At 45.3% G+C, this 12724-nt stretch overlaps 1 protein-coding gene across 11 annotated transcripts in view; it reads left to right on the top strand.

Moving 5' to 3' along the window:
* UBAP2 (ubiquitin associated protein 2) overlaps positions 1-12724 on the top strand; it is a 553760-nt gene that overhangs the window by 352983 nt on the left and 188053 nt on the right. For all 11 annotated transcript variants that reach the window (XR_004538612.1, XM_033935342.1, XM_033935354.1 and 8 more), the window contains 2 exons: positions 929-1118; positions 6176-6248. Coding sequence is in view for 10 of the 11 variants with exons in the window: in XM_033935342.1 (XP_033791233.1) it covers positions 929-1118; positions 6176-6248 (263 nt within the window). In the remaining variant the exon portion in view is untranslated. The remainder of the gene's footprint in view (positions 1-928; positions 1119-6175; positions 6249-12724) is intronic.

Genomic DNA, 12724 nt, shown 5'->3' with positions numbered 1-12724 from the left:
AACTCTCAGGCTAAGGGAGTGGAGCATGTGCTCATAAAAGTTGTGGATTTCTGCAGTACCTGGACTGCAGGTTGGGATTAAACACTTAGTGTATGGCATCCTCCAGGGTCTAACAGAAAGCAGATTATCAAAGGTATAAACCTAATCTTCTATTGAGTTTTTTTTCATACAGTTTTTGTATTACAAATATGTTTTTCTGAATACAAGGTGTTCTTTGTATGAGAGGATAAAACATAAATCTCTGCATGGATTGCCTTTTTTCCCAAGGTTGAGAATCTAGATTATTTTACATTTACATGTAATGACATTTATATATCACATTAGCCTTTTACAGTTCAATGTGGCTTACACAGAGTGGTAGAAAACTGGAATGTTCTTCCGGAGTCTGTCATCCCTCCAGGGATCAAGACAAAGTTAGACAAGTTCCTGCTGAACCGGAACGTACTCAGGTAGGGCTAGTCTCAGGGCGCTGGTCTTTGACCAGAGGGCTGCCACGTGAGCGGACTGCTGCGCACGATGGACCACTGGTCTGACCCAGGAGTGGCAATTCTTATGTTCCAAATCACATTAGCCTAGACCTGACGCAAAATACCAAGCTGTTACTTTTGCCTACAGACATCTTTGCTTATATAAAACAGATAGTACCTCATCCTATCAATTGATCAGTTAAACAAGTATTTGCAAATTAAGTAGATTTTCAACATTTTTTAAAAGCAAGGTAATTAGCTTGGCATCTAATTTCTCTAGGTAGAGAGGTTTAACTATCTGAAAAGAAAACCTAGCTGAATGCACATATTTATAAACCAATTTGCTCCAGTTTGGATAATAAAGCATCAAATCTCTTGAATTCATTTTGACATTAGGTTAAACTATCTTCTAATTTTATGTTTTGAAGTATTCTGATGATTAGCACTTTGAACTATTACAGCTACTTCATCAGTGCCACCATCTAAGATAGAAACATCTCCCTCAGTATCCAGTGCAGGGGGTTTTCCCAGCACAGCATCCACCACCTCATCACTTCTGCCTTCAGCATCACAGCACACGACAACAGCAGTACAATCCAACCTGCCTCAGACTGGCGATCAGACTAGTACTACTCTGTCACAGCTCAGCAGGTAAGAAATGGCATAAGCCTGAACATATAAGTGCCAATTTCCTTGTGTTTTTGAATGTTTAAATGATTTGATACAGTTACAGTTTATTAAATTTGCTGTACAACATAGCTTACTAAAGAGCAACACAATGGTTTAAAGCAACAAAATAATCTAAAGAAGAGACCTCCAACACCAAAATTGTATAGACCAAATCAAATATTAAAATGCTTATTCTAGTGCAAAGGGTACAGTAGGCTTGACAAGTTTTGCAGGTTTGCAGAAGGCATCATCTACATTTTTCTACTCTGTCTCCGTGTGTCACTGGGCAGTGCCTCAGTTCCTCAGTATTTCCTTAAGCGAGAAGAGAAGGTATCTTTTCATCTGCTTTGCATTAGATGTATTAGTTTGGGGTTTTTGTCTGATGGTTGAGGCTACCTGTGCTTCAAAGGTTCCTAGAATTCCTGGGACAGCTCTGCCTGAGAGAGGATACAGTCTCGAAATCAGAGGGCTGTAGCTGGGGGGAGAGCAACCCTTTCACCACTTCAACATGTTTATGAACGACTAGAAATTGGCACTACGAATGAGGTGATTAAATTTGCAGGCAATACAAAGTTATTCATAGTAGTGAGGGCACAGAAGGATTGCGAAGACATACGAGACAAATACACTCGAGGAATGGGATGCGCAATGGCAAATGAGGTTCAACGTGGATAAGTGCAAGGTGATGCATGTCGATAACAAAATTTATATGCATGAATACAGGATGTCCGGTGCTATACTCGGAGAGAGCCCCCAGGAGGGAGACTTTGGAGTACTTGTGGACAAGTCGATGAAACTGTCCACACGGCGGTGGCAGGGGCAAACAAGGCTAGGAATGATTAGGAAGGGGATTACGAACAGATCTGAAGAGGTTGTCATGCCGTTATACCGGACCATGGTGCGTACCCACCTGGAGTGCTGCGTCCAGCACTTGTCGCTGTGCATGAACAAGGACATAGTGTTACTCGAAAGGGTCCAGAGAAGAGCGGCAAAAATGGTTGAGGGACTGAGGGAGTTGCCGTACAGTGAAAGGCTGGAAAAACTGGGCCTCTTCTCCCTTGAAAAGAGGAGACTGAGAGGGGGCATGATCAAAACATTCAAGATATTGAAGTGAATTGTCTTGGTAGAAAAAGAGAGATTGTTCACCCTCTCCAAGGTGAAGAGAATGAGAGGGCACTCACTAAGGTTAGAAGGGAAGAGATTCTGTACAAATGTAGGGAAATTCTTCTTCACCCAGAGAGTGGTAGAAACTGGAGTGCTCTTCTGGAGACTGTTGTAGGGGAAAGCACCCTTCAGGGATTCAGGATAGGTTTCTGCTGGAACAGAACATACGCAGGTAGGGCTGGACTCAAATGGGGCACTGGTCTTTGACCTAGGGGCCGCCGTGTGAGCGAACTGCTGGGCACGATGGACCACTGGTCTGACCCAGAAGCCTCAAATCTTGTGTTCACCTATCTAGCTAGCCTGCAGTAATACTTAGATAGTTCGGGACAGGTTCCCCAGGAGCTCAGTTTGTCCCTGATTTTTCAGGTACTTCAGCGCAGACTCGTTGGCCCTGTATTGCTCCAGAGGACTGTAGCAGGTGCCCTCTTTGTCCCCATCCCTAAAGATGTATGAGGAGCTAGTGGGGCCGAAGGTTTCAAGCTCTCAGAGCCTGTCTAAAAGGCAGCCCGAAGAGACAAGCAGCTGAAGAATCTTAGAGGCTTGTCTGAGGCAGAATTCTTCTCCATTTTCCATCTGCAGTATAAACTGATACAGGTAAAGCACCAAGCAGTTCTGTGAAACTTATGGTTCAGGAACTGGACTTCTGAAGGCCTCTAGGGCTTTCTATAGGGTCTCCTTCCTCCAAAAACCCCTTGTCTTAATTTTTGGAAGTTTGTTATGACTCTTTCTGGTGCCAAAACGCTGCTGTGGTGACAATCTTGGATTTCCCAATTTTATTTAAAATGTCTTTTTAGTACGACAGACACTCTATTCATGAACTTGTGGGTAGTCAACCTCTTCTCATGACAACTCTTGTAGAGAGCTTCATTTGCATTCTTTTTGCTCCTTCACCCTTAACTCTGGGCTGTCCTTCAACTCCTCAGTTGTCTTCCTACAAATGAGTCAGTAGGAGTTTGTCTTTTCTGCTCATGGTTTGTTTGTTTTTCTCATGTAAATTCTTTTTTTTGCTAAGTTTGTGAAGCTTGCGGTGCTGCAGAGGATCCCCTATGTGGGACAGAACATAAGAACATAAGTAATGCCTCTGCTGGGTCAGACCAGAGGTCCATCATGCCCAGCAGTCCGCTCACGCGGCAACCCGTCAGGTCCAGGACCTGTATAGTAATCCTCTATCTATACCCTTTTATCCCCTTTTCCTTCAGGAAATCATCCAATCCCTTCTTGAACCCCAAAACCGTACTCTGTCCTATCACACCTTCTGGAAGCGCATTGCAGGTGTCCACCACCCTCTAGGTGAAGAAGAACTTCCTAGCATTGGTTTTGAATCCCCTTTTAATTTTTCCGAATGCCCTCTCGTTCTTGTAGTCTTCAAAAGTTTGACAAATCTGTCCCTCTCCACTTTCTCTATGCCCTTCATTATCTTGTAAGTCTCTATCATATCCCCTCTAAGTCTCCGCTTCTCCAGGGAAAAGAGCCCCAGTTTCTCCAATCTTTCAGCGTATGAAAGGATTTCCATACCCTTTATCAAGCATGTCGCTCTCTTCTGAACCCTCTTGAGTATCACCATATCCTTCTTTAGGTACGGCGACCAATATTGGATGCAGTACTCCAGATGCGGGCGCACCATCGCCCGATACAACGGCAGGATAACTTCTTTTGTTCTGGTTGTAATACCCTTCTTGATTATACCTAGCATTCTATTCGCTTTCTTAGCGGCCGCTGCGCACTGTGCCGACAGCTTCATTGTCTTGTCCACTATTACCCCCAAGTCCCTTTCTTGGGTACTCTCACTCAATGACAGCCCTCCAATCGTGTAGCTGTACCTCAGGTTACACGTGCAAGACTTTACATTTCTCTACATTAAACTTCATCTGCCATCTCTTCGCCCACTCCCCTAGTTTGTTCAGGTCCCTTTGTAAATTTTCGCAGTCTTCTAGAGTCCTAGCCCCATTAAATAGTTTGGTGTCGTCTGTGAATTTTATTACTTCGCATTTCATCCCTGTTTCTAGATCATTTATAAATATATTGAATAGCTTTGGCTGTGGGACAGCGCAGATTCTGAGGTTGAGGACTGCTTACAAGGGGCAGACTACTTTGCAGTGCACCCACTTGGACAGCCTGAAGTAACAGTGTTTGCACTAACAGTTTTGGGACTCAGGGACCATTCCCTTGGGAGCAAGGCTTGTTCCAGGTTCATTTGCAGTGGGCTTGAGCACAGGCTGCATGGATCTGCAATAGTTTTTTCCAGAATTTGGGGCTGTTTATGTTCCACCGTTTGTCTGCGCTTGATCCAATGGGGATTCAGATCTTTGGTGCATTGGGCTCGAGAGGCAGTCAAAGGGGATCTAGGACAATTCACAATTCAGCATGGCCAGTTCAGCACAGCTGTTTTCAGTGTGGACAGTTCAGCATGGCCTTTTAACCTCAGATGTTTCATCGCAACCGTTGTAATGGTGAGCACTTACCTTGCTGAAGCTGCGAGATTTAAAACTGGGGTGGGGGACGGAATAGTCCCCTCTCTCCATTGGTGCTTCTTACCTTTTCCTTCACCCACCCATGGTCTTCTTCTCCTTCTTATGCTTCATCGGATGACTAAGGTTTGAAAGAGAGGGGACATAGCCATCCTCGCCCCCCCCCCCAAACTGGTGCTTCTTTCCTTTCTCTTCACCCACCCATGATTGTCTTTTCCTGCCTCCACATAAACTGGTGCTGTCAAGATTTGAAAAGGGGGGCATAGCCCCCCCCCCCCCACTGGTGCTTGGCATGCTTGATGGTTCTGTTGGGGTCATGTAATTCTAAAATGCATTCTAATAAGGAATTGTTATGTGATATTTTCTGTCAGGCTGACAAGAAAGGGGGCACTTAATGATATCATGGTAAGGGAGCTTTAGTTCCTATCTCTTACTGGCATCGCATCACTGCAGCAAACCCGAGATCACAGCTCCCAATTAATGGGACTTTTTCTATAGAAAAGTTTCTTATTTGGTAAGATAGCTGCAGATGGAGCGCCATGCAAAGGATGTTAAGGATTCTCACTGGCAGGTTTTCTGTTAGTGGCAGGAAACTGCCCAGAATCAAGAGAGAGACAGATTGCGGTCTCAGTTTAAGACAGAAGAAAGGCACCAAGATAAAAAAAAAGTTGAGGATAAAATACAACAGTTAACTATGTCATTAAGTGAAAAAAGAAAGTAGTTAACTGTTGTATTTTATCCTTTAACTTTTTTTTACCTTGGTGCTTTCTGTCTTAAACTGAGACTGAAATCTGTCTCTCTCCTGATTCTGGGCAGTTTCCTACCACAAATAGAAAACTTGCCAGTCAGAATCCTGGGACTGTGGGATCTGCAAGGTTGCTGTGAGAACTTGCAGCAGCCATTCATATAGCAGCTCTGCATGGAGCAGGAGCATAGAAAGATTGCTTCTACCCCAGTTCACAGCTGGACCACCAGGGATTTTAAAAAGGTACCATTTTTTAAATCGGAGAGACGGGAAGGAGATGAGAATTGTTAGTCAGCCGGGACAGAAGGCAGGAGAGATCCCTCCTATCCCGGCCCACTGATGAATCACCAGGTGATATTGCAGGCCCGGTGGAGGTCTGCAACAGGTCTGGGAGGGGGGCTGGTGGGCACTGACCCAAATATAAACTGAGACCTCCATTTTTGGGCCATTTTTATGGCCCAAAAATCTCAATTTATATTCAAGTATATATGGTACATCATCATTTTTTAATATTTATTTTGCTGGTTTATTGTAATGGTGGAACCATGTTGTCTTGAACTGTGTACTAAACCAACATTGATTATATTGAAAAAGGCCTCTATTTGGCATGGTTCTTAAAATTGTGATCCTTTATAATTGTAATCTTTTTTTTGTTTTTACAGTACATTAGCTAATAATCACAACAGCAGCCTTTCCTCTACCTCAATACTGTCTTCAAGTACTTCACATGCAGTAGTAAGTAGTTTTCATATTTCAAAATTCATTTTTAATATATATAAATCAATGTGATGGTGCTTAACAATGACATTTGAATGTGTAATGAAATTTTGTAGTGTATCCACTGTTACAATATTTTCACATGTCCCAGTTGCCATGGGTGGAGAATGTGGAGAAAATAAGTCTGCTGAGATGCTACAGTCTTTGAGCTGAGTGTTTTATAAAGGCAGAATTTTATAATTACAGTAAATTACCCAACTGGCCCCAAAAAATTGCTGGCAAAAAAATTGTCCTCCCTCCAGTGCCCAAAGCAGCAGCAGTCCTGAGCCACCAACACCATCCCTCCCTCCAGCCCCGAAGAAGTAGCAGCAGCCCTGAGCCACCAGCCCTCTCCCTCCCTACAGCCCCAAAGCAGCAGCAACAATCCTGAGCCACCAACCCCCTTCCCTCCAGCCCCGAAGTAGCAGCAGCAACGATCCTGAGCCACCAACCCCCGTCTCTCCAGCCCCGAAGCAGCAGCGGCAACTGAGCCACCAACACCCCCAAAGAAGCAGTGGCAGTGGTCCTGAGCCGCCACCCCCTTCCCTCCCTCACCAGGAACAGCAGCGGCAGCCGGTCAGCAGAGACAGTGCTGTAATCAAGCTGCTTGTGGTCAGCCCCATCAGGGCCTTTCCTCTGCTGTGTCACTTCTGATGCAGCAGAGGAAATACCCTGCTGGGGCTGGCCGCAAGCATCCTCCTGTTTACAGCGCTGCCCCCTACTGACCAGTTGCCACTGCTGCTGCTTCAGTAAGTGAGGAGGGGGGGTCCAGGAGGCAGGACCCGGGCAGAGGGAGGGAGACCAGAAGTGTGGGGGGGGGTTTGCAGGCAAGGGGAGATGGATGGATGCTGGACCCATGTGGGGGGAGAAGGAGGGGAGAGAATGTGACCCAGTCCAAAGGGAGGAACAGATGCTGGACTACAAGTGGGGGTGGGGGGATGATAGGGGAAGGGAGACAAAACTACAGTATTTTTAGAATAACTCTCAAGCAACCAGAAACTACAGTTATCTGGCATCTACCAATCCCCATGGGTGCCAGATAACTGAGAGTCTACTGTATGTATTTTATGGAGCCTGGTATCATACTGTGTGATATTTGCTGATTTCCTTCATTTGAAAAATGTTCTGTTGCTCTAGATTTAATTATGCAGTGGGCAGATGGAAATCTTGTAGAGATGTCATTCATGTTTACGTCCAATTTTATTATTGTGGGAAAAGCATGTGGAGCATGGATCTATAATTCTTTGCAACCTTTATGTGTGTATGTCTTTACTCTAGAGAGGGGAGGGAGCAGTTTTAATGGAGCAGTAACAAAGTTTTCTGTTGGTATAGAAAGAATAATAAAATGAAATAATATGGTAATATATTAAATGATTAGATATGGGTATGGCGGTATATAAGAATAAAATTATTATTATTATTATTATATTACTGTAAACATATTTCAGAAAATGGATTTTACAGTTTTACCATAGGGTGCCACTGGGCCATTGCAGCAGATAGTCTTGTACAATCCCACTTTATTCCAGGACGACTGGGTTAATTCCATATACCCGCCAGGACTTTGTAGGAAGCCTCAAATTTCACAGACTTTAGCTCCACCCCTCCACCTTAGCACTGGCCCCTCTTGAACAGTTTTCCTTCCTACAAGCCAGGCTGTAGGAGCTTATCTTTTCTGCTCATGTTTATTTTCTTTAAAGTTCAGGGTTTTTTTTCATAGTTTTCGTCCTCGTCCTGCAGAGGTTCCCTGTGAGGACATTGCAGACCTTTGGGAAAAGGCTGCTTCCAGGGGTTCATTCTCTGTCAGTACACCCTCTGGACAGCCTGCACATCAAATTGGGGCTCTGGAACTGTTCCCTTGGGAGCTTGCCCATCCCAGGTTTGTCCACTAGTAGGTCAAGCGCAGGCTGCGTGGCTCCATGGAGGCATCCCCAGGATCGGGGCCAGACTGTGTTCCTCCACCAGGTGTCTATGCAGCGTGTCTGGGGGTGGCGGAGGTCCCAGCCATTGATGTCCAACTGGTGGGGCAGTCCGAAGATTTCCAATCAAGCTTGCCTGCTTCCTAAGCTGTTTCAGCTCTCTCAGCAGTGTTTTACCAGTCAGCACATTACAGTGAGTGCAGCCTGAATCATTGATTTTGGGGGGTCTTAAAAAGGGGGTTTTGGGAGGTTTCCTGCATATCCTACCCCACCCCTAAATCATAAAATCACCGTTTTTGAGGGCTTTGATAATTTTCCCAGCTATTTTTAGTCAAAATCGGCACCTGTGGTGACCATCATGATTTTCCCGATTTAGAATTAAAGTTATTTTTAGCACTTGCAAGAAAACCACTCAGATGGGCTCCCCAGAGCAGGAGTTTGTGGATTCATTCCTTATTTGTGGTAGATGGCTGTCAGGTGTGCTGCTGTGTTTTGCATGCATTGCGGCCCATGGGGGAAGGGCAGAATTTGCCCAGTCCCTATGCCTATGACCTCTGCAGGGGTCTTTCCTGATTGCACTTACTTCTTCTGTACATCGAGTCAGCAAATTACAAACACTGGTATTGAATACACCCTATAGCAGATTTTATCATAACAAAGTTGTCCTCTACTTATCCAAAGTTTTTACTGAAAGTAGTCGCTGAATTTCATCTCAACCAATCCATTGTTTTACCCGTTTTCTTTCAAAACCACATGCACATCCTAGAGAGTCAGCTTTCCATACCATGGACTGTAAAAGAGCTCTTGCCTATTACATGGATTGAATCAAATCACATAGGACCACAATGCAAGTGTTTTTCTTCTTTGATCCTAACAAATGGGAAGTTCCGTTTACTAAGAGAACTTATCCCAGGACAAGCAGGCAGCCTATTCTCACATGTGGGTGACGTCATCCACGGAGCCTGGATGCAGACAGCCTCGCAAGCTGACTTGCTTGAAGAAACTCAGAAGTTTTGAGTCTGCTGCACTGCACATGCACGAGTGCCTTCTCGCTCAGCTTAGGGCAAGTCTCCTCAGTTCTCAGTTTTCTGAGGAGCCGAAAAATCCGTCTTTGACGCTCTGCGCTGAACTTAGTTCGCTTCGTGCCTTCTCTCACCATAGTCGGACCAAGGCCTAAGCCAGCTCCTGCAAAGCCTTCTCGACCTCTTCCATCCTATCAGAGGCGTTATCCTCCAAGGGCAGCTCTTTATACTCGAGCATCTCCCAAGAAACAACAGCAGCAGAAATCTCAGCCTTCTGCTACACACAGGGCTTCTCAGCCTTTTTGACTGTCTCAAACAGAGCATAACCTCCATTGTTCTGCCTCTGTCCTCCCTTTTTCCCATAGGAGGTCATCTCCATCATTTTTACCATCGATGGGAGACCATTACATCTGACCTCTGGGTGTTATCAATAATCAGTGAAGGATACTATCTTCATTTCACTCAGGTTCTTCCAGAGCTTCCTCCAAGAGAGTATCCTTCCAATCCATCCCAGACCGCCCTTCTTCTTCAGGAAGCTCAAGCTCTGCTTCATCTCCGTGCCATCGAGGAAGTTCTTCAGGAACAGTAGAGCAGGGGTTTTTACTCCTGTTAGTTCCTAGTTCCAAAGAAGACAGGTGATCTACGACCCATTCTGGATCTAAGGGCTCAACAAATTTTTAGTCAAGAAAAATTTTGCATGCTGTCCCTGGCATCCTTCTATCCCCTTCTAGATCAGAATGATTGGTTATGTTCTTTAGATCTCAAGGAGGCTTACACTCACATTCCCATTAATCTGGCCACCCATCATTATCTCCGATTTCAGGTGGGAAATCTGCATTTTCATTACAGAGTGCTACCCTTTGGCCTTGCATAATCTCCCAGAGTGTTCACCAAGTGCCTACGGGTGGTTGCAGCAGCTATAAGGAACCATGGTCTAGAGGTTTTTCCTACCTAAATAACTGGCTCATCAAAGATTCAACATCTCAGGGGGTTATTGTAGCGACCCAATGGACTACGTGGTTCCTACAAATCTTGGGATTCGAAATTAACTTTCCCAAATACCAAATTCAGCCCTCTCAGAATCTGCAGTTCATCGGAGCTGTTCTGGTCACTATCCACTCAGAGTGTTCCTTCCTCAACAATGTCTGGATGCTCTTCAGCTCTGTCACAAAGTGTCTTCCCATTCTTCATTCTAAGCGAGACACATGATAGTACTACTAGGTCACATGGCCTCAATAGTTCACATGACTTCTTTTGCCAGTCTTCCCTTCAGAATTCCTCAGTGGACCCTGACATCTCAGTGAACGCAGGCTTGCGAACCACTCTCTCGACACATTACAGTCACTCCTTCTTTGAGACAGTCTCTCTGCTGGTGGATGCTCTCTTCCAATCTCTCCAGAGGTTTACTGTTTCAGACGCCCTCTCATCAGAAGGTCCTCACGATAGATTCCTCGACCTACGCTTGGGGGGCTCATCTCGATGGTCTCCGGACTGAAGGTCATTTGTCCAGCACTGTTGGAACTCAGAGCGATCTTCAATGCTCTCAAAGCTTTTCAACATCTTCTTCACGACCAGGTAGTCCTCATTCGAATGGACAACCAAGTCATCATTTATTATGTCAACAAGCGGAGAGGGACGAGATCTCTTTCCCTTTGTCAAGAAGCTCTAAAGGTTTGGGACTGGGCAATCCTCCACAACACCTTCCTCAAAGCTGTATACATCCAATGAGAGAAAAACTGGCGGACAAATTGAGTCATTTTCTGCAACCTCACGAATGGACACTCAATTCCTCACCTTTTCATCACATATTTTCTCTGTGGGGAACTCCTCAGATCTCTTTGCATCTCCCCACAACCACAAACTGCCTCAGTTCTGCTCCAGGATATATTCTCCTCAACGCCTCGAGGCAGATGCTTTTCTATTGGAATGGACGAATCTCTTCATGTATGCGTTCCCTCCATTCCCTCTTATCCTCAAGACTATTCTCAAGCTGAAGAACGATCATGCCACCATGATTCTGATAGCTCCTAGGTGGCCGAGACAACCTTGGTACTCCCTTCTACTTCAACTCAGCAGCAGAAAGCCATACCTTCTACCAGTTTTTCTGTCTCTGCTTACACAGAATCAAGGGTCTCTACTTCATCCCAAACTGCAGTCTCTACATAACTCCACTTCAGTTTTCTCAACCTGTACAAGACTTTTTAGAAGCTTCCAGAAAGCCTGTCTGCATTTGGGCTCCATGGACGACGTCACCCACATATGAGAATAGCTGCCTGCTGTCCCTGGATAACACCTGTTACGGTAAGTAACTGTGCTATTCTGGCTAGCAGATTGCATATCCTTTGCATACGAGGTCTGACAAGTTCACGAACTTGCCTCCGCGCACTTACGTTGTCAGAACTTAGTATAGTTTATAATCTTGGTTATCAGTTTATCCCAGGACAAGCAGACAGCATATTCTCTTACATGGGTGACATCACCGACGGAGCCCCGGTATGGACACTTGGAAAGTGGATCGCAACTTTAAGAGTTTAGAAAGTTTGTGATTAGCCCACACCATGAATGCTCGCAGTCCCTCAGTTTCTTAGTTTCCGTGGAGCTAAGAAGATGCGTTTTCAATGGCCATTGAATTATCTTTGCCTTTCCGCTCTCAACGTTTGTGACTTTATAGTCATTTTCATGTTAGTTTTTATTTTCTTTCTTTGCCCTGCCTTCGGTTAAAAAAAAAAAAATTAGTTATTTTTATCCCTCGCGGGTTTTGGCCCGGCAGGTCTGTTTGTCCACCTTGGCCACCAATTTCAATTTGGCCTAGGTGGTGTTTACGTCAATGTCATGCCCACTGATGGGATTCAAGAAGTGCGGTCGCTGTGCTCAGCCCATCTTTGTGACTGACCCACATCACTGGTGTCTCCAGTGTTTAGGGCCAGAGTACCATCCCGAAACCTGTTCACATTGTCCCTCGCTTCAGAAGAGATCTTTGAAAACTGCCTTCTTCAACAGCAACGATTGTTCAGTGTCACTATGAAAGGGGAGCCAACATCGCTACTGACACCTAAGACCAAGATTACACTGTGCATTTTGACACCGGCAGAGATACCTCCAGTGTCGCAATATCCAGTGAGTATGCCAGCTAAGAAGCCTTCCCCTAATCCATTTGGGACTCGGGTCAAAATGGCATTGAGTCAAGTCATGCCAACCTCAAAGAAGTCCTGTAAGTACCCGATCCCAATCTCGGTGAGTGTCTTGACATCGGCTTCCTTATCCCCGGACCAGAGCACCGCACCAGTGGTACTGGCGAAAAAGCCAACGGTACCGGTGCTCTCCCATAAGCAAAAGATTGATAATTTGCTTAGGGAGGATCTGGGTGAGCATTTCCAACTATTGGTGCTGATGCCGCTTATGCCCATGTCGACACCGACTCTCCCAGTGCGGGTCCAGTCTGAGCAACTCACGACACCAACTGCACCTCCATCTGATGCTGCACCGGTATGGAGGCATTCGACATGGGAGTAGA

This window comes from Geotrypetes seraphini, chromosome 1 (genome assembly GCF_902459505.1).
Source record: "Geotrypetes seraphini chromosome 1, aGeoSer1.1, whole genome shotgun sequence".
Classification (NCBI taxonomy): domain Eukaryota; kingdom Metazoa; phylum Chordata; class Amphibia; order Gymnophiona; family Dermophiidae; genus Geotrypetes; species Geotrypetes seraphini.
This window is presented reverse-complemented; position numbering and strand designations above follow the sequence as displayed.